Source organism: Glycine max, chromosome 14 (genome assembly GCF_000004515.6).
Source record: "Glycine max cultivar Williams 82 chromosome 14, Glycine_max_v4.0, whole genome shotgun sequence".
Lineage (NCBI taxonomy): Eukaryota > Viridiplantae > Streptophyta > Magnoliopsida > Fabales > Fabaceae > Glycine > Glycine max.
Window position 1 is genome coordinate 44,643,484 of NC_038250.2, and position 23,452 is coordinate 44,666,935.

The following is a 23,452-nucleotide window of genomic DNA, read 5'->3' on the forward strand; positions in this document are numbered from 1 at the left end:
AAATGATTTTGATAATAATAAGAAATGGGAAATGAAAAAGTAAAGTTTGGAGAAGAAATATAGATTGGAAAGAGTAAAGAGTTTAAAAATGTGTAGTAAAATAAACAATCATAAATTCATAAAAGTTGAAAATTGAATACATATACAATGACTTATCGAACATTTACCAATTTTGATGGTAGAGGTGTTGGTGTTTTAAGGAATTAAGTAATTATATTTCAATCCCCCAAAATTGAATACATAGTAATGGTTGAATTATATGATTTTGGCATGTGTATAAAAATGTTTCTAAATACGTTGATTTGATACTAATAACTGTTATCACATAATTTCTCCGCAATTGCACTAACTAGTACTTTGATTTGTTGAAAAATACTTGCTCTCCAATGCTTTCCAATCACATGTACATGAATGAAGTTAACGAAATCAAATCAGTTGTCTCAATTGAAATCACTCCTTATGATTAAGTAGTCTTGTTTCTTGAACTTTTGCTCATATTCCACTCGATTTTGGAGAGATTCTCTTACACCTCTTGAACCAAATATATCCAAATTTGATTTTAATAACTTGGTCAAATTTTACGTAATAAAGGTAACACTATCCCATCCCGATTTTGATGGGCTAGTGACCGGCTAGACCAAAAAGAGTTGAGTCAGTTTGTTTTGTTATCTCTAGTTTTACTTAACACCTATAATTTAATAAGCTGTACACGAATTTATATTATTCGATTATATTGTGTTCTATTCTATGTATATACTTCCACATGGTGATTTATTTATATATATAACAAATAAGTATACAAGTATGTTGTAAAAGAAAATATTGAAATGTCCTGTTGAATTTTTTAGTTTATGAATTGTCGCCATGGTCTGCAACCGTGTTTTTTTCTACTTCTGTTCTTTTGCTTCTGCGGTCGTTGTGACTGAATTTTCCTGATGATGAGTGGTTGATTCAATGAAGGACTCAAACTCGTTTTCCATGTTCTCCACCTACACGTTAATCCAAATAGGTCATCATGTCTTGCTCAAATCTAAGACCAAAACTTATCAAATAAAGAATAAACTTGCACATGCAATTGGCCTTCAAAAGATAACTAAAGTGATATATATAATTCTGCAATAAGCAATAATAGCGATTAACAAGTTATATATTTATTGTTATTGGCTCGAGCTAGGGAGGAAATTCTGAACAAGGCAATTGAATCGAAAACTGAATCAGCCAACTTTCGTGTTGAAGATTAAACAAGTAATTTCGTTATTTATTAAAGTCTAATTTATTGTCTAAGGGAAGTTATTCAATGTTAATAGAAAACTTCTAACATTGAGACTAAGATACTAAGCCAAATCATAAAAACCAATCACATAATTCAATTCATATCTAACCATCCAGCCACAATTTTAAGATAATTGAGAAAAATTAGCGTTTGCGTTTTTCTTTCAATTTCCTTTTTCTTGTTCACTACCTAAGCCGTATGATCCACGTAATTTTTTTTTAACGGATGCCTCCATAGTAAATATGTTTATAAAGTTGAAATATTTATTACTTGTCATTAAAGAGTTTTCGTTTTTCTTGTCAACTAATATGCTTTTAAAAGTTGAAATATTTATTATTTGTTATTAAATAATTTATTGATCATCCAATCGCAAATCATTATTGATGTTACTTCTAGAATAATTGTTATAAAATTAATAAATTTTAATTGATGATGGTGTGTAATTGAAAGACAATGTCTGAACATATTTTTTTTTCTCTTCATTAAATAAATCATTCAAATTGCTTTATAAAAAAGAAATAAATATTTTTAGATTATGAGAATATTAAACGTTAGTTTGATGTCATCCAAATAATAGAGATTAATTTAAAACCTTTTCTAATTCATCTTCTGCGCGTTCGGCATGCTTATCTATATCTTCAGCTACTTTTTCAACAAATTCAACAGCATCACGAAGTTTTCCATCAGGAAGATGCTTCACAGCTTCTTCTGCCACCTTGTCCACCCCCTCAGCCACGTCTTCTACAATGTCTACTACTCGTTGTGCTTCGTCTATTGTTGTTTCAACTTTCTCTACGAACAAAGCAAAAAAGCTCATCATCACACAAGAGAAAATTTCAGGCCTAATTAATATTAATTGCCAATAATAATTCATTTTTGCTAATAGTTAACATGGGTGATCTCTTACCTTTCAATTGTAGCAAGGGTCCCCATTTGCCCCTCGTAAAGGATACAAGTATCGTGAATATTGTGCCAACGATCCAAATTTTCCTGGGAGAGAATATATTCTTTAATCTTTTTGTCTATTTGCCAAGTCAAATTAAACTAAAAGAAAAAAAAAATAATTAAAAGCACAAGTGAATAATGTCACATATGATAAGAGATTTGGTGAGGAAATGAGTTACCAATGACCAGAAGGATCAATAGGGTCTCCTGGTGTTATGCTAGCGTAGACAACCATATTCCTGCATGAAGGATTCAATCTTAAGAACGAACTAAGAAACTAGCTCTTCATGAAGCAACACTATTAGAAAATATGCTTTCTACATCGGTTATTTATGACTTTCAACATCGTTTTTTCAACCGATGTTGAAAGTACCAACGTTGATAATATTATCGTTAACATCGGTTTTTGAAAAACCGATATTAACGTAAAATTACCAACATCGGTTATATAAATAACCGATGTTGCTAATATGAATTACACCCAGAAAATGTATATTAATGTTGAAAGTTAACATCGGTTTTTACAAAAAACCGATGTTAACGAATGTGTTACTGTTGACAGTTAACATCGGTTTTTTACAAAAAACCGATGTTAACGAATGTGTTGCTATTGACAGTTAACATCGGTTTTTTTTTATAAAAAACCGATGTTAACCCACGTTAACATCGGTTTTTATAAAAAACCGATGTTGTTTTCAGGAATTTTTTTTATATAATGTCTTTGTTTTTACAAAAAAACCAAAATTTAACCTGTAAATTTAAAATCAGACCACACAACACACAACATATATCATTTGCATTCAGTTTTCAAATAGATTTTAGCAAAAAACTAGCTATCAACAAAGGTTGTTCAATGTTAAGATGAAACAACAATTGTAAAAAATGTAATGCAAAGTACGTAAACTAATTTATTAACCTAAAGTTACATAGTTGCCTAACATCCTATGTTTGATTTCTAACTTTTAGATAATACTGTGCCCACTGTATGCGAAGTGCCTTGAATCTCTCTGCTTCCAATGGTCTAACTTCATTAAAATACTGCATGATCAAATAAAAAAATAAATTAATAATGTAATAACAATTATAAAAAAAAACCAAATTTGTTTGTAATAAACAATTACCGTCTCCCAATTATTCCTGAAAGATCATAAGATTATCGTGGACATCCAGTGCATCACGTAGTAGCCACATTCAGTGATTCCTTTTTGTCTATTACACTAAATACATAATGAAATTTGGATATTAATTAAACGTTAACTACAATTAGTGTACACACACATAAAATATATATAAGTAGAACTTTTATTTAAATCACGTACCTTAACAACAATCCACCTAGCAACAGCCTTGGATTTCGGTTGTGGAGTATCATCAAGTCCTTTCAAAGCACTAGTGTTGAATATAAGGAACATTAAAATATTGATGTTGTTGAGTTATGCCAATGAAAATGTATTGAAAACAATACTGACCTGTTAATTATTCCCTTAAGGTAGTTGTCTGGCCTGTTATGCAAAGAATAAAACCAGACAACTAGGTTTTCCTTAGGTAGAATGACGACCATTTGCCAGTGTCCACTGCAGTAGAGACGAATATGGGTTATTGTATTAGTATAGATTATTTAAATTCAATTATTGTGTTTGACTTACCTATTCAGATAGGCTCCAAGGTAAACATCTCGTTTTGAACTCTGTATCCAACTCCTGATGTAACTTTCGGATTCAAATTGTGATTGCCCAGATCTCTGAATGGACTGTGGCTCGAGGAATCCATACACATCAGAATTCCCCGCTCGCACACTTGTCTCAGTCAGATGGTTGTGTTGTTAAGTCAAAGTTAATTATGTATGAATTTAAAACAATTACTTTGGTAATTAATAGTAATGTAAAATGACTTACAGAATCCACAACTGTATAACAGATATGCTGAGACATTGACCACCATGTGCAATTTCAGAGAGATCTTCGTGCTTTATATACAACGGGAAGTTTTGATTAAACACCCCGAATATGGTAGCATCCCACATAACCTAGAGCGGCTTCAAAAACAGTTGTGGGATAGTCAATGTCATCAGGTACAGGGGATCATCGACCTCTTCATCCGGGCTTTCTAGAGGTTTTGCTGGAGACACAGCTGCCTATTGATAAAACATAGTTAATTAGCAAGTTTTGATTACAGTGAACAAATTAATTGAAAAAAATAAACATATAATCAGAGTAAAATACCTGTTCTAATAAACGCTTCACAAGATGTGTTGGCCAAGCAAGGAAAGTGTTAAGTGCCTGCCCCACTAAGGTAACCTCGTCAGTGGGTACAGGAACGAGAGCCTCTGTATCTTTAACCTCCTCAACACCAACCTTGACTTGGCCATGCAACAATGGGATGTTGTGAACTGTTGTGGATCCCTCGTAAAGTCTTCCTAGGGCAACCAAGCGAGAAGGATTTTCTTCAATATATAGGCCGCATTTGTCTGAGTCACCCGTCCCTGGATCGTTCCCTGAGGGAGCAACATAACTCTCCTTTGTGCTGACACGAGGACCTGAGGGACCAACCTCTGGCTCTGGAGGTAGTGCAATTGCCTGTGATTGCATCTGAGACTGAAACTGCGACTGCATCTGGCTAAAGGATTCCATCATCTTTCGAGTCACTTTTTCTGTAATTGACTCCTCTAGTTGGTCTCTGATTTGTTGGGTCAGTTGTTCTAGGTCTTCAAGAGGCATGGAGGAAGAACTGCGGGATGTTCGTGAAGCTGATCCAAAGTATTGTTTTATGGTGACACCGGCTCCAACAGCACGAACACGGTCAGGGTGCTCTGGTCGCCCAATGGCAGCAGTCAGGATATCCTGACGTCCATGGGGGACGAACGATCCCTATGACCCCTGCTCGTCCAAAGAATCCTGTACCGAACACATATTTGTCCAAGGAATTCACAAAATACACAAAGATAATTACAATTATTAATTAAAAATGACTTACAATCCTGTCAGTTATTTCCTTTGTTGTCTCAGACGTCATTTGTTCAGTTTTCTTCGTGCGGGCCATCTTCCATTTCACGTGGCGTCTGATGGGAGATGGAGGGTCAATGATGCCCTCAGTGCTTCCAGACTGGGCAGCTTCTTCCAGTCTTTTCTTTGTCTTCTCAGCCATGAGCTTTTCTTCTAAATATTCGTAACCCCCACGAGACAATACGTGGGGGGCAGTGTTTTGCTTCTGGGAGGCCTGTGCCTTTTTCCGTACATCTTGCAAAAGTTTAACATTAATGAAAATGATTATTACAATAAATTATAAGAAGTGATTTTGTTGTGGAAAACAACTAAAATGACAAAGTACATACCTCCTATGAGGGGTCTCTGCGGGTCTGACAAAACTGAGTCCATTTCTCCTTACTAATGCCATATTTTTCACAGACAATGTCGTCTGCACCGTCCTTGTCGACTGCAAGTGCCCATTTCCTAGTCAAGTCAGATTTAAACTGCCTTCAGCGCTCGGCGACAATCTGAAGAATTTTCTTCTTTGTCCTACTGTCAGAAGCTTCAGGGATTTGAAATTCCGCCTGACAAACAATAAATTAGGTTTTATTGTAAGTAAATAACAAATTTAGACTATTAAAGAAAATCAACGAAGAAAACTCAAATACCTGAATATCCTTCCATATCAAATCCTTCTGAGCAGTAGGGACTTCCTTCCAAGTGTCATATGTCACGTCGACCTTATCACGAGCGACAATCCCCAAATATGTTCTTAATTTCTTCTTATGGGGACCGTCGGCCTTGCCGGTAGCAGGATCGACGTTGACCACAAGTCTTTCTGCCCCAGGTGGTCTAGTGGCCAATGATCGTAGCCGTGTCGCCTTGCGTGTCCGCTTCAACGTAGATGGAGACGCATCAGCGTCTGTAGGAGGAGGAGGAAGAGGAGGAGGAGGCGAGGCAGGTGGAGTAGCCATGGTCCTTTAAAGAGAAAAAGTTGAGTTAGTTAATATTATCAAAAAAACACTGTATGAGTTATGTAAATGAATGTACCGAAATGAAATATTATATTAGAAAATTACGTTAGACGATGTTAATTAATTCTCCTTCATCATGATCATTACGATTAGCATGAACGTCGTCAGCTTCTTCTTCTACGACGTTGTTAGAAGTCATTTTTGTAGACAAAGGACTAACATAAGTGTCCATGTATGAATCATCATCTTTTACATTAACACCAATTTTTTTCCCGTTTAGAACCACAGACCACCTTTCATCACAAGGGTCTTGCACATAAAATACTTGCTTAGCTTGTTCTGCCATGATGAAAGGGTCATTCTGGTAAGCTAGTTTCTTTAAGTATACCAACGTAAATCCTACATCATCAGTCCGCACACCGGTGTTGCTGTCAACCCACTTACATTTGAAAACACAAACAGTAAATTTGACATAGTTAAGCTCCCATATTTCATCAATGAAGCCAAAGTAAGGGATTGAAGCTACAAAGGGATTGTCATCATGTACAGTTGCAAAGTGTTGAGATTCAGCCCTTAGGGTGACCCCGCTGTTTTGCATTGTACTTTTGTCGTCTTGTGCTTTTGTGTAAAAGGAATACTTGTTTATGTCGTATCCTTGCCAAGTTATAACATTTCTTTTAGGCCCATGAGCTAGCTTTCTTAATGTTTCAGAAGCATTTTCGTCAGCAAAGATTGTATCTTTAAACCAATCAGAGAAAGTCTTGTTATGATTTTTCAAGACCCAGTTCTTTGACATTTTTGGATTACTTTGTTTGACTAAATGTTCATGCTGAACTATGTATGGCAAAACTTCATTGCTGTTATTCAATACATACAAGTGAGCTTGTAACAAATCTTCTACACTTGGAGTGATAACATGCAGTCCTCTTGAACCCTTACCGCCCACTCTGTCGTCATGGCGAGACTCAGGAAGGCCAACAGGTTTAGCCTTTTCAATGTACTCTGAACAAAATTCAACGGCTTCTTCTGCAATGTACCTTTCAACAATAGATGCTTCTGGACGATGTAGATTCTTGGTATACCCTTTTAAGATCTTCATGTAGCGCTCAACCGGGTACATCCAGCGCAGATAAACAGGACCACAACATTTGATTTCTCTGACCAAGTGAACAATTAAGTGGACCATGATGTCAAAGAAAGCAGGAGGAAAATACATCTCCAACTGGCACAGTATAATTACAGCCTCGTTTTCCAAGTCATCAAACTTGACCGGATCAAGGACTTTGCTACATATGGCATTGAAGAAAAAGCACAGGCGAGTTATGGCTAACCTGACTTTGTTAGGCAAAATGTCTCGTATGGCCACGGCTAACAATTGTTGCATCAACACGTGACAATCATGAGACTTTAACCCCACCAGTTTAAGCTCCTTGAACTGCACAAGGCTCTTAATATTTGAAGAGTATCCTTGTGGTACTTTAACCTGGCGCAGACACTGGCACAAACTGATCTTCTCCTTTCTGGATAAAGTATGACAAGCTGGAGGCAAGTATATTTTTTTACTCTTGGAAAAATAAATTTTGAAATAAAATACACTTTAGAAAAGATGTGCATTCAATCATTCTGCGAAAGTATATTAACGGAGTCATAATTGTAAATATTTTGATATTTCTTTTTAATTCTTACGGATTAAAAAAAAAAGTGAAACATAGTTGCTATATTACCACTACCATGATTTTTTAATTTAGATCCAGCCTAAATGGTAATAATGAGATGCGATAAGGTTAGAACTTAGAAGTTTGGTTCTCATGGGATGGGAAGAAAAACAAGCACAAAATCTTTTTAACAAACTTGTATTAAAAATGCATTCTGATTGCATCAACGATTTTGAACGGTTCAAATTTCTATCAATGGCATATTGGCAACTAGCCATGTATGGCCACGTAATTGTAAAGTTCACGCCCACATATTGACTCGTCCTTTTTTATAGCAATTTTTTAAGCGTATTAGTAGGAGTTTGATCCCTGACAATGTGAATACAAAAAATTAGTCTCTAATTATTGGTTGGTCAAAACATATTCTTGGTGAGAGAAAAAAAACATAAAAATGATTAAATAAACTAACAATTTATGTGTTGCATAATTTATTTCTCCCCCTAGTTGATGTTAGCACCATGGTTTAATAAGAAAAAAAAGAAGTGCGGATAAAAAGGTCTCAAATTGATACATACCAGTAGGATGACAAAAAATGAGGGATGTAAGACCAATATTGATGAGTAGAAACTCATTTTTTATCAGCATGCACAAATTAGATATTCTTTTGCATTGGTAAAATATCAAAAGGAAACTTATTTATATAAATTGTATGGTTAGCTAAAAAAGTAAACACAATATTGTAATTTAAACATAAAATCCAACAATTAAGATTTGGATGCAAAGGGGCATCTTACCAGCATTGATGCAGTAGCTCCTACCTGCATAAGAAATCGTAACATCACTTTGGGTGCACATAGTCTTGTGAAGCATATTTCAAAATTATAAACTGTTTTAGGTTGACTCCCGTAAAACATGGTTCACAACTTCACATATATATTTTTAAGTTGAATTTCAACAATTTGTTAAAAAATGGAAAGAAGCTTAGAAAAGAAAAATTAATGAATGGTCATATATATATATATATATATATATATATATATATATATATATATATATATATATATATATATATGATTAAAAATAAATTAAAATTTGAACATTGCTTTGCATTATCAGCCATAGATTTCTTTTTTCATGAACATACACAGGAGTTCTCATAACGGGGATCGGATCCTCTCCTTTAGAAAATAAATCTTACTCCACCAAAGTGTATATCATTTCCATTTTATTTATTTTTTCAAAGCCTTATAAAATAGAAGAAATCAAGGAAAAAAGAAATATGAAGAGGATCCATTTCCCTCGCAACGATATCGATGATATGAAATACAAATCCTCTTCGCAGAGATATCTCTACCTCTTTGAATCAGTTTTTCAATCTTTTTATTTATCCATAATTTGTTTTCTTCTTTTCAATTGAAAAAGCTCCACCGAAACAAAGCATTCATTTCAACGAAACGCAGCGAACAATAGAAATCAGTAACAGAAAAACACAACATGAAGGCATCAATGAAGTTCAGAATAAAAGAGAAGAAAAACAAGTTTACTTGATTGTACTGTGAAATACAAAGAAACTGTGTTGTGGCGTTATCGGCTGCTTCTTGCCTTTCTTCTGGAAGCTTCTTGCCTTTTGGTGCCCCTTCCTTTCTTGCCTTTCTTTTGGCTGCTTCTTGCCTTTCTATTATTTTCCCTTGATAAAAAATAATACTATAAATCCTTCTATAGCGTGAATGAAAGCTCTTTTAGTTGTTATTCTTGAGCGTGAGTATTTTAAGAGTTTTTTTTTCCATCTCTTTCAACCTCTAGTTCTAATTTAAATTTCAATTTTTTAAAAGAAATTACGAATAATTAAAAATAATAATATATCACATATAAATTATTTATTATAAATTTAAAATATAACTTTTATGTTCAAAAATATTTATTTATTATAAATTTTATTCAGAATATAATTTATATATTATAAATTATAAATTTTAGTTATATGAAATAAATATTTATTTTTTGCAATATATTTGTTAAAATATTGTAGTAATAATTTATTTATATAAAATTATTCACTTCCTCTTTTATCTTGATATACATGTAATCGGTGCAAATCAATCCATATTTAATTTTATAATAAACCGAAGATTCTAGATCGAATATCATATTAATTAATCTTAATATCTGTTAGATCAAATATCATATTAATTAATCTTAATATCTGTCACTCTCACAGGTGCCTTTTTCTCTTAATCCCTCTCACTACACGGTTCCTTTATTTTTTATTTCTATTTTTTGGTAGAAAGAGATAAGAAACAACAAAACGAAACCAAAGATTAAAATTCTCAATTCAAAAGCACCAAGGAACCCGGAGCTGTATCAACAATCTGCTGAAGAGTTCTCTTCCCACAACGTATGTCTTATATTCCTAAATCAATCTTATCTTTTGAATTTTTTTTATTATGATTATCATTGAAGAAAGAGACAAATTCCAATCTTAATTATTATTTTTAATTTTAATTCAAAAAAATAAGGAAAGAAAAAAATTGGAATGCACTTCTATTCATAAATTGACTCACAATATAGTCAGTTTTTGTTTCCAAATTTGAAGGACCAACGCCCAAAGGCAACCAAACTAAACAAAGTCCAGACTTTTCGAATAAGAAAAAATTATTTATACCAAAAGATTATTATTAATAAGTAATTTTTAAGATGCAAAGCATCGGGTTTTTTTTACTTATTTAAAAAACTATTTTGGTATTGATAATTTAATTATCAACAATTATATACTTTCGTCTCTAAGCATACATCCTTTGATTCAGTTATATACTTTTATTTCTCGTGCTCTCACAAGAGTTTAATCTTCCTTCTTTTGTTTTAAATTTTAAGAGCAAATAGTTTATACATATATAGATAGTATAAATTATTTTTACACTATTATTTGATAATAAATATTAATTGTTATTTATAGTAAGCTTAGCGTGACAATTTTTCTATACGTGCGTAGAAAATTGTTTGATTATAGAGAATTTTTTTATATTAAATTGATGCAAAAATTTATGTTGTATTGTTTGATTATAGAGAATTTTTTTATATTAAATTGATGCAAAAATTTATGTTGTAATATTATTTCTCTACACTGTCTTCCTCGACGCATCACATAAGTCATAAGGCAATGCATTGTCAAGTGTATTCGAAATAAGTCTTGACATACTATTTTAGTTAATTTTTAAATTTTTCTTTCATTAGCTAAAAAAATATTTTAAAACATTTACTTTTAACTTTTTTTAATTTAATTACTCTTTTAAAAATTCATCACTATTTAAAAATAATTCTTTTTCTTTGTTTCTTCTTTCATAAATGATTTTTTTATTAAATTTATTAACAAAAAATTCACATAATTAACAAATGTGGTTAAAAATAATAAAAAAATGACAAATGTAATAAAAATAAATTATATGTGGATTATAATTAACTCTAAATTTAAAGACTTAAAACATAATTTTCGTGTCTCATGAAAATATTTTTATTTTTGTTCTGAAAATTTTGTTTAGAAATAATGAAAATATAATTTTTTTTAAAATCCTACAAATATATGAGATAACTATAATTATTTAAATTAAACCACTGTAACATATATTTTCAATAAATCAAATTAATATATACAAATATTTTAATTTATTTTTAATTTAAAGATAATACGATAACATAAATATAGTAGGATTTCATAGAATTTTTAAACAATATTCTCCATTTACCTTTTTATGAAGATTTTTTTATTTTTATAATAATTAAATCAAAATATATTAGTAATAAATTTTAATTTTTTTACGATATAATTGATTTTACCAACATTTTATAAAAAATTTATAAAAGTTAAACTCTATTATTAAAAACAGTTTTTTTTTTCAAATTAACTAATATCAAATAATTTATATAAATGTGTGTTATATTTAAATGATAATCATGAAATAATAAAATTAAAATTACGAAATTCATTTTAAAAATTTAGTTTAATTTTTAAATGTTTACCTTTTGAATTTATTATTGTTTATTAATTATTATTATTTTAATTAAAATATAATTAATAACGCAATATATGTTTTTTTTAAATATATAAATAATTAAAAAAAAGTTTATATTAACATCGGTTTTTTCAAAAACCGATGTTAACATCATTAGTTAACATCGGTTTTTGAAAAACCAATGTTAACGTGTCACATGTTAACATCGGTTTTTGAAAAACCGATGTTAACTAATGATGTTAAGATCGGTTTTTCAAAAACCGATGTTAATGTGTATGCATTAACATCGGTTTTTTGGAAAACCGATGTTAAGAATAATACTTTATTTACAAATATGCCACCGCGTTTAACTTAACATCGGTTTTGTCCAAAACCGATGTTAATAAACCGATGTTAAAACTGTTTTTTGTAGTAGTGCAAATCTAGCAACAAAACAAATAATGTAATGAAAAAACTAATTAATTAAGATGTTACGTACATCTTTCTTGTGGAACCATTTTGAAATCTCAAGGCTAGGTTCTTTTCTGGAACCGAAAAGCGATTATTATGTTTGAGTTTGGAGTTGAATTGAAGGGGATGAATGGGATGATCAACATTTGAAGCTGGATATTTTCCTACGGCTAAGCAAGTAATCGTTTGAGTAAAGATTGTATTTGCCATCATTATATATATGAATCTAATATTCGGATTGTAACTATATATAATATATCGGAACAATTTTTCCAATGGGGACGCTGAGGAAATGTATGAGGATTGAATTGTATAGGTATAGGACTTGTTCAAGTGGACAAGTAGACACGTAGAAAGGAATAGTATGTATATGAACTTGTTTTAAAATAAGCCAGAATTTGCGAGTAAGGAGAAGGGTAACGAAAAGTCAACATACATTAAAATAATTTTTTAGCAAAATATTTCATTAATAAAATAATTGTTTAAATTGAGCATCTGTTTTATCCAATTCAAGACTCTATTATATTGGTAACACATGAAAAGTATTGAACCAGATAGCAAATTAATCCCACTGTTTAGGTAAAATTTAGGAGTATTCATCAGTTGAATTGGTGCATATTTAAGATGAAATTAAATTCAACTTAATCATATTTAATTAAACTAGTTTGGTTTGGATTTAAAAATAAAAAATCAATTAATTTAAACTAAGTCAATCGGATTAAGATTGAATTGATTTACTTTGAGTCTCTGGCGTGCTGGGAGACATTTATTATTGCAACGATTTTTGTTGAGCATGCTATGGCGTGGAATATTTGGGCCTTAATTCTCCACCATCTTTATGCTTAAATAGTGTTGGTGCTCACTATTTACATGGTCATTTTTTGCTAAGTACACCCCAATCCCCTCATTATCCATTATACCCTTTTACTTAAAGGAGTACACCCCTTGATATCCATTTTCCTTTCCAAAAGTGTCTTTTTCGGAATATCATATATCTATTTTGGAAATATATTTTAAAAACTGTATATCATAGTTCTAGAAATACATTTCAAGAAAAGATATATGTTATCCTGAAAAGATATTTTTGGTTGTAATAAATTTAAGATCGTTAAAGTTGTAAATGCTTCTCTTATACCCCCCATATTTTTTAGTCTTATTTTCATTCCATCATGAGTGTTTTTTAAAGTTTAAACCCTATTTAAAATCTTATTTTTATTCTACATTTATTGTTTTTTAAACCCTAATTATGAACCCCATCTTCACCTCATGGTATAGAAAAAAAAATGATTTTGGCAATGTTATGCCAAAAGTTATACCAAACTTCATCAAAAGTTATAAAATCTTTGGAGACGAAGTGTCAGGATTCATTAAGAAGTTTGTTCTTGTTAATGGTAAATTAAGTTTAACTTTGAAATTTAATTTATAGTATGTTTGTTATATTCTTGTCATCATTCTTTTAAATTAAATAAGATTTTAATTAGAATATATATTGACAACATGTATATTTTTTATACTACAATCCAACAGTAAATTGTTACATAATTGAAAGTGATATATATATATATATATATATATATATATATATATATATATATTGATTTATAGTGTCAATTTTTTTATAGCTAGTATATTAGAATTAAATTTTATGAAGCATTTATATAACATCTGGCGCCTTTTTTATATAAAAAAAATAGAATTTGCTCTTGGTATCTTTTTTATAATTCGTTTTATATATCTACCTTTTACGAATCTTGAGTTGGAATAGGATATGTGAACCGTCAAACAAAAGGTAGATAGGGGGACCAAGAAAATTACATGTACTAATACAAAGTAGGTGAAGGCAATGTATTGTTGGACACATTGAAGAAGGTGTGTTATGAGTACAAATTGATGAAAAACCTTGATGGAGGATGCATAATCAAGTGCACAATCAAATACTACACCAGAGGTGATGCACACACAATTCACACAAGAGTTTTTGAAGGATAATTAAAATTCATATAATGAAGATGAGACTCAAAATTAGGGTTTAAAGAACAATATAAGGTAGAGTAAAAATAAGATTTTAGATATGGTTTAAAGAAAACTAATGATAGGATAAACATAATACTAACAAAAATAGAAGTGTAAGATAAGTATTTACAACATCAACGATCTTAACTTTATTATTACCAAAAATGTGTTTTCAGAATAACATATACTTATTCCAGAAATGTATTTCTAGAACTATGATATATAATTCTAAAAATATATTTCCAGAATAGATATCTAGAAAGACATTTTTGAAAAGAAAAATGGATACCTAGGGGTGTACACTCCTTTAAGTAAAAAGAGTATAATGAGTAATTATGATTTAAAAAGGGAAGGATTGGGGTGTACTTAGCAAAAACTGGGAATGTATATAGCAAGTACCTTAGTTTCTTGTACAATTGTGAGGGGTGTTAAAATGCTATACTTTCGGTAATTGCTTCGTGCAATTCTGGATTTGCTTCCTGCATCCCATTCTGAAATGTAATTTACATTCTGAAAAGCTAATCCAAATCGTAAAATTAATAGGATTTTCAGAAGGTTAAAAAGGTGTAGGAAGCAATTGCCTTAGTTTTCAAGTATATACCAAATTGTAAGTCCTTTTTTGTGAACTGCTTTCCATTACGGGCATTGTTAAACACATCCTTATTTTCCCTAAGTGCACCCCAGCATTTTAAAATTACCCTACTATCCTAACCTCTTACCCTCCTCCCAACCCTTCCTTTTCTAACTTCACTAACCCCTGGATCAATGCTTAGTGTTGGATCAAAGACTTAGTGCACTATAGGGTCAGTGCTCTCTGACTCATACGACTCTTGTGCATTAAATGGGTATCTACATGCATCATGCATTATGATTGAGGTTATCATCACATCCCTTGTTCTCTGTTTTGGCAGCTCGCAACTCTGGTTATCGTAGTATTCTTCAAGATGTGTATACTTCCCTGTCATCATCGTAACTTTGATGGATTTGATCCCCTTATATTATGTTGTGTTTGGTTGGGAGGATGCAATAAAGAAGACAAAAATAAAAGAGATATATTTAAATTAAAGTAGAATGTAGAAGGTGTGAGACACATTAATTTTTTTTTATTCTTCTCCTCATTCGTTGAACCAAACACATCATTAAAGTAAGAAAAATACGCTTTAGAAGATAAATAAAATAATAATAATAATAATTTTAAAAATTAACCATTGATATTAGCATTAATTTTAGATTTTGTTAAATATTTATTTGATTTTATCTCAATTTTTAACTATTTTTTTCTAATTAACGGTTATAATTGCACTTTATCGTTTAAAGTGCATTTTCTCACTTTAGACGAGTCTAATCTAACTTGAACACTCACACACAGAGGTTACAACTCTCTTGTTATTTCTATATTTTTTTATAACTTAAAATTGTAATTTAATTCAATACACAATCTTATAAGAATATAAATTTAAAATTTAGTACATTTTATTGAAATTATATACGTATAGAGTTCAATAATTTATAATATTTTTATTTTTGTATTTTTAATAATTTAAAATACTATATGTAAATATCAAAATATATGTTCAATTTATTTCTTATAAAAAGATATAGTAATTCTATCAAAAGAGTAATTTTGTTTTTTAAATATGATTTATATTATTTGGTGTCATTATTTTTTCCATTTCAAACACAAAATAGGATAAAAGTTTACTAGGTCGTATTTTATCCAATTTATATATTTTCATCCTTTCTTATCTTCTTGTGTCCACCAAAGATCTTAATATCACCACCAAAAAGAAAAACGAGATCTTTGTACAAAATTAAACTCATAAGAAAACATGTGAGTTACATATGATGTTGAGAAATTAAACACACAACAGAGAAAGAGAGGACAAGTTGTGTGTGCTTAAGGATGCAAATGGCTATCTCAAGCTGTTCAACATCACTTTGTTGAATTTAATTTGATTAGAGCTTTGAAGACGATTTCTGAATCCACCAAACTTTAAGATGGGATATGGTCACATCTTGATAAAGACTTTACACCAATAAATTTCCAAGTAATTGTAAATTATTAAGACTTTTAAAAATGCATGTAATGATGATTTTATTTAATCTCAAGTGATGTGACTACACTTAAATTAATTAATTAATTAATTATTATAAAGCCAATTAAGGTCAGGAACAAAGTCACACAACAGTTGGTGTATACTTTTCCTAGGTAACATTATTCTTACATTGATAGCGATCCTTCATCATTTTATTTTAAAGCTAACTAATCGACGAGGTACTTCTTAAAAATACCATTGATCTTTTTATCAGAATGTTCTAAACAAAGTATATTTTTGGTACATAATTTTAATTATCAAAAACTAATTTTGTAACAAATTATAGCACAGTAACTCTGACTTAGAAATGTATTTGTGCAACATACAGGAACTACTTTTTTTTTTTTTTACTGCATAAGAACTACTTTTCTATTGCTTAAATATAAATGAACGGGATTTAGCTTGGAGAAGTACACAATGAGGTAGATTATGTAAATTGAAAATAGCTTGTTAACTTAACATTCTTCAAAATAAGGATAAATATTAAATATACTTACTTTTTTTATTTTACAATTTTCCTAATTTTAGAAGAAAATTCAGGTTCATATTTTGCCATTTGTAGAACCCCTGTGGAGAGGAAGAAAGCGTCATTCTTTAGAAATTGCCACAGGGGTTGCACGAGCTGCATGAAATGAATAAAACCCTTTTTCTTCACCACTTTACTAGAAGAAATTGCCAAGGAATTTAAACAAAGTTGGATAGGGACAAATTATGATACCTGAACTATTTGAAAATTCATTTTCGGTGAGACTGAACCACTCTAATTTGTTACTTGTTTAATAAACCTGAGCTACTCTAATTTTGTTACTTGACTAATAAACAAACCAAACAAGATAAGGAGGTTCTTTCAACCCTATTACAGATTACCAAACCCAACAAACACATCAATAGTCTCCTAAGCCTTGGAAAGAGACATCAAAACAAAGAAAAATATTCCTTCTCTTTTAATCCAAACAAAATCCACCTCACGCTTAACCCCATTCTTCATTTCCTCTCTCTGTCCACTTGTGTCCGTAAAAGTTTCTTCATAAAACACACACTCCAAATGGCTAGCAAACACAGAAAACTCTTCCCTGATGAAACAGCAACCACAAACCAAACCCAAGATTGCTATGGCTTTTGTGACCCAGCATGCCCTTACAATTGTTACAATAACCCTGATTACTTTTTCTCTCCTCCACCACCACCACCACCTTCTATTTCACATTCAAGCCAAGTTAACCATATATCTTCCTACTTTATCATTCTTGTTACACTATTCACGGTCATTTTTGTTGTGGTTGGTTTCTACGTGATCAAGGTGAAGTGCTATGCTACATGGTGCGGCTGGCGATTCAGCGGTTCCGTTCCCTCTTCAGACACCACCACTGAGGAGTTTCTCAATGAGAACCAAGTTGACCACCCCGTGTGGCTCATTGCCACTGTGGGGTTGCAAGAATCGATCATCAACTCCATCACGGTTTGCAAGTACAAGAAGAATGAAGGGTTGGTTGAAGGAACCGAGTGTTCGGTGTGTTTGAACGAGTTTCAAGAAGAGGAGACATTACGACTCTTGCCAAAGTGCAACCATGCTTTTCACGTTCCTTGTATTGACACTTGGTTGAGATCACACACAAATTGCCCTCTTTGTCGTGCCGGTATTGTTTCTAATAGTGTCAATTCTGAAGCACCAGCACCCGTGTCGAATTCGGAGCAAGAAAATGCAAATTTGGGGAGGAATCAAGATACCCTTTTGGACAATTCACGGATTAATGAAGGTGGGTTAAGCAGCAACATGGTTGCTGGGGAATCAAGTGAAGCAATAGATGAATCAAATTCTAAGGATCGGGTAAATGATGAAACTCAGAACAATGGGGTTCTGATGAATATTGAGATTCAAACAGAGATGGGGTCTGTTTCAACTACAGAATGTGAAAGTCATCGTGTTGTTGATGATCATAAACATGATGATGACACAATGTTGCACACGGATAATCTAGGGAAGCAAGATCAAGATGGTGATTACTACTACTCAAAAACGTGTAAAACAGTGCGTCGTTCCTCTATTGAAGAGTGTTTGCATTTAAGCCCAGTATCTATGAAAAGGTCATTCTCCTCTTGCAATGGAAGGACTCTAACTTCGAGAGGTTACATGAGTCTAAACTCTAAACTCAATTCATCCCTACTAGAGTTCTCATTTTATGAAAGATGAACATATTGATGAGTAACATGATGATTTGATGTCCATTTTACTCTCAGAATTTTGAGGGCACCCTAGGTTGGAGTTTGAACATTGACAATGGTATAAACAGCAAATTGTGAAAGAGAAAAGAGGTCAATTTTAATGAAGAATAAAATGTAAAATTGTAATTGAAGTTTTACCAAGTGCTCGGGCATTGAAAATAACTCTGGTGTATCATGTATGCAATTGTATCACACATCACAATGCCCAGTGTTGCACTGCAGAACAGGTTTGCTCCCACAAAAGGGAATAAGGTACATTAAATGCTCTATTTTTTGCTATATATATATATATATATATATATATATATATATATATATATATATATATATATATATATATATATTTATATTGGAGGTTCATAACTTGAATGCGAGATTTTCGATTCTATACTTTCAATTATTCTTCCCCCACAATGATATTGTGGTCTGATAAACTATCATGGTCCTCCATAAGAAGCTGAATATGCTACAACACAACCAGCTCAAGCTGTAACTGAAGTGGGTCAAAACAAATTTGTATTGATAATGTTGTCCTTGATCTGTGATTTCTGTATATGTGCAGATCATATGAACCAATCAAAGTTTTAAATAGTAACTGTGGTAGTGAGAAATTAATTATTAGGTAGTTTTGAATTATATGTCTATGATTCTGACGAATTTTTACATGAAGTCGAATTTTTTAATTTACAAAAAAAAAATAATAACACTTAATTTATAAGTTGTGTAGTCGGTGTAGAGATTAATTAATATTATAGTTGTCCTACGCCACGTAATACTTTCTCTAGTTGTTGCTTACTTGCATTAGTCCCCTTGAGAGTTGAAGCCAGCTAATTGCATCCAACGTGTTCTGAATTGTAGTTGTAAATTGTAATATTCTATATTTTAAGTTACTGTGTTACTGCAATTTGTTAGGACCATAGTTTTTTTCATTTTTAATCTAATAGAGAAATGCTATGAGTTTGTTTTCGTAAAAAAAAAAAAAACTAATCTCACATTTTACAAAATCTTTCAAAATTTTATCAAAATTATACTGAATTTGTGACTTTTAAACTTTTAAAATTATTTCATATCACAAATCCATGAATTTGGATAGAAAATGAGAATTTCAGAGTTTAAGGAATAAGAAAATTCATGGAGGGTACAAATTTGCTTGATTTAAAAATAAAAAAAGACCTAAAAGAAAAAAAAAATTGGAAACCAAAATTGCACTTAATCTAAACTAAAGCCACCAAAATTTGCATAGTCCAAACTAAAGAAACAAAAAATATAGTTAGACCAAAATTTGCATAGTCCAAACTAAAGAAACAAAAAATATAGTTAGACCAAAATTAATCATTAATGCACCATATGAGTTAACCGCTTTAGTATAGTTTTATATCTATATCTATACCTACTTAATCAAATGTTATCATGCTCTACAACATGAAAAATCAATTAAGTTTAAAAAGAAACTTTAAAATAGTTTAAAAGCATGTTAGGTATTAATTGGATTTTAATTCATATTTGACACATACATGGGACACCCTGTTAGGTATTATACTCTACACTTCATAAAATTAACTGAGACTAATTCTTACCACAAGTCCCACAAGTGATTGCCCCCAATTTAATATTTTTATTTTCTTGCTTGGATTAGTTGGTGGGCTGATAGTAACTTATACACAAGCACCATCGTGAAGCAGACCAGAAGGCCCATTCTTGTATTTAGAGTTCAGATGGAGGGTTCTAGGCTTTTACTTGGTACATTCCCTTTTTAGCTTCCTGCACCTCCAAGAAAACTCAACCTGACAAAAATATCCCTCACCTCCAAAAAAAGGCTGAATCGCAAACGAGAGGGAAGGGGTGTTAGGGTTAAGGAAATACATGTCCATTCACTTTTCCTATGGGGTGCAGGAAGCAATTCCTAGGGTTCTATCCTCATATGCGGACTTCAAAAGTTGACTGAATTATTTTGAACGTCTCTTTTGGTGCAAGACTGTTTCGAACTATGTTCTAAAAATATTTGACATATAATTTAACTGATTTTTTTTAGGGGCTTTATTTTATAATTATGAGACTTAGGTAACATATATAGATTTTCTCTCAAAAAAATGTAATATATAGATTATTGTCGTTCATGTATTAAATGTTATGATTTAATGATATTGTTAAAGAAAAATTAAAAAATATATATATTAATGTTTCCATATGTTAGTCAACTTTTGTGTTCTCAATTTTGTAAGCCTTTTTGACGACCTTTTCCTTTGTCTAAATTTATTTAAATTTGTTGTTTCTAAAAAGATTAAAAACTGAATAAATTTATTTAACATTTGTTGTTTCTAAATTTATTATATTATATTCAAATCAATTCAAGTGGAATTATGTTTTATTTTTACGATTGAATTGGATGATATCTAAAAAATTGATTCCACTTGACAAGTTAATTATCTTTCAAGACTTTATGTAATTGCTGTCTGTTATTTATTTTTTGTCTGTGCATTGCATCTTGAATGCAGAGTAAAATCTTCGCCAGTTTGCAACTTTAATTAAATTATTTATTTATTTCTGGAAGAAAGCTGAATTGCTTTATGTATTGGAAACAAAATCATTGTCATATTATATTACGAAAAGTGTGGGTAGAACATTCTGTTCCTAAAATTTTACTTTTAGGTCATATCATTTGCCACAGGAGCGCAATGAAGTGGGGAACCTTTTCGAATCCTCACGATTCGGAATTCCACTTTTGTTTGCCAATTGCATAATTACAATCGTTAAAGTAAATAATACTTACTGTGACTGTTTTATATTAACAAACAATAATCAACGTTTCTATGGATCAAGTAGCATCACAATTTAATTCCTTTCACTAAAATCTTTATTAATCTTGTGAATAAAAAATGCAATTGAAAGAATAAATTTTACTTAATAGTCAATAAGATTTCTTAACAAATATAAATAAATGACAAAACTAATAAATATTTCTCACTAATATCATCATATATTAAGAAACAATAATCATCACCCTTACTTCACAATCCAACTTTAAATTAATCACACCACATATAGTGTGGTTTTTACTTGATAGTGTAAATTATAATTTTAAGAGAATAATTTTAAATCATCCTACTACATCCACTTATTAATCTTCTTATTTCCTTTTATACGATGAATATTGAAAGTATTTATATTCTCAAGATATTAAATATATTTTCTTCTATATTTGATTTTTTTTTTATAAGAAGTCATTTGTAAAAAAAAAAAACATATAATATTACTCATTTTAAAATTAAGTGCGCATTTTATTACGCCCAAATTTCGAGGAACCAAAAGGGAAGGCAAGAAAACAACAAATTCAAGTTATGTATGGGACCCCAGAAGCATTGCGAAATGCACAGTAAACACTAATCAGCTGGCAAATATAGCTCCCATTGGACATGTTGAATGAATAACACATAAGAATGCCCCTTGGAAAACTTCTTCAGAGCATGATAGGTACGCCTTTATAGCTTTATCTTTTCCCCCCTAAAGTAGCAACAAAATCTAATGAATTTTATGCCATTGATTTGAAAGTTTATTTAATAGTCTTACAAACAATAACATGTTTGGTTTTTGGGGGATGAAACATGCATATAAACAGAACATATATTGGCTTTACTAAGGCTTGATAATTACAATATTTTTAATTTGTACATACACATGGTCCTATTATATATATATATATATATATATATTCATTAACGTGAGTTGTCTATACATTCCTCAAATAGTCCAAAGCAGTAATCGAGATTATTCTCGACATGTATAATTACTTAACAATTTAACATATGACGTGCGTACATAAAGTATTATGCTTACCCAAAGGCCAAATCTATGGGCTTATACAGGTAGCACGTTGTATTGTACAGTATTCAGACTGAAGATAAAACAAAACAACCTGAATCTTTGCTGAAATGGACGTATAGCGAAATATATTCTACACGTAGCAAGACATACCAATAGACCAATTTTTAATTTAAAAGAAAGCATGGACCAATGGCACGTTCAAAAAGCAGTCACACCATTCTACTAAGTTAAAAAAAAAAAAAAATCTTGTTGAATATTGACGGCATGTTTTCATATGGTGAATGTAAATTCCTCGTCAATTATGGCATATAATATGGAATAATGGACACATACATTGACGATATATTATTTATTCCCAATTGAAGGTAAAAAATACAAATTCAAAATTTTGTTGATCATCAAACTTATATTGCTCTCCATTTTTGAAACTACGAACCGGGTTTTGTGCTACCGCGAAGCAGACAAAGGAAAAGTGCCCAAAAGTATTCACACGTTAAAGAGAATTTGGATGAATCAATATTGGATGCTTTTGATGCATGAATCAATAAGAATTGTTCATGCTGTTGTCGAATATTTACAATGATCGATCCTGCGGGAGCTAATTTAGATATTTAAAACTAAATATGGACCAAAAATCTTACTGTGCTCCATTTTATCGTTTCTAGTTTATTTTAAATTGAAGGCACGATAGAAACACCTTGAAGCTAGCGGAGAATACAAGTAAATAATTCCTGATCCGAGACACATCAAGCAAGTCTTATGGCGCAATTTTACCTACAGTAAACTCAATGATAAATCAACTCTCTATCCTCACTTCCTGAACTAATTTTCGAGATTGATTGAGTTACATTCAAATCTATATTTTTTTTAAAAAAAATATTGTTGCTGAGTCATTAATGATGTTATGCATTATTAAATCATGGCTTAAAAATATTGAAGAATAAATTTATGTGTATTAAAGATCTTATTGCAAAAATATATGTTTAAATAGATTGACATGAAACCTTAAAAAGTACTTATATCATATA

The 23,452-nt window shown here is 30.9% G+C and overlaps 2 protein-coding genes across 3 annotated transcripts; one reads left to right on the forward strand and one right to left on the reverse strand.

Moving 5' to 3' along the window:
• Positions 1–887: 887 nt before the first annotated feature.
• Positions 888–12,483, reverse strand: LOC100797309 (uncharacterized). The gene is made up of 5 exons (XM_003544765.3): positions 12,299–12,483; positions 2,398–2,457; positions 2,181–2,263; positions 1,866–2,065; positions 888–989 (listed from the first exon to the last, which is right to left on the reverse strand). Exons 1-5 carry the CDS (start codon positions 12,481–12,483, stop codon positions 888–890), a joined length of 630 nt encoding a protein of 209 aa, XP_003544813.1.
• A 4,847-nt stretch (positions 12,484–17,330) lies between these two features.
• On the forward strand, positions 17,331–20,647 carry LOC100813311 (RING-H2 finger protein ATL54). 2 transcript variants are annotated; one of them, XR_005888274.1, is made up of 2 exons: positions 17,331–18,854; positions 20,239–20,647. XR_005888274.1 is itself a non-coding variant. In XM_014766588.3 (2 exons), the coding sequence occupies exons 1-2, from the start codon at positions 17,425–17,427 to the stop codon at positions 18,623–18,625; spliced, it is 1,089 nt and encodes a 362-aa protein (XP_014622074.1). In that variant the 5' UTR covers positions 17,338–17,424; the 3' UTR covers positions 18,626–18,874. The 2 variants fall into 2 exon arrangements, 1 of the variants encoding a protein (XP_014622074.1); XM_014766588.3 differs by lacking the exon at positions 20,239–20,647 and having other exon boundaries at positions 17,338–18,505; positions 18,618–18,874.
• The last annotated feature ends 2,805 nt before the right edge of the window (positions 20,648–23,452 follow it).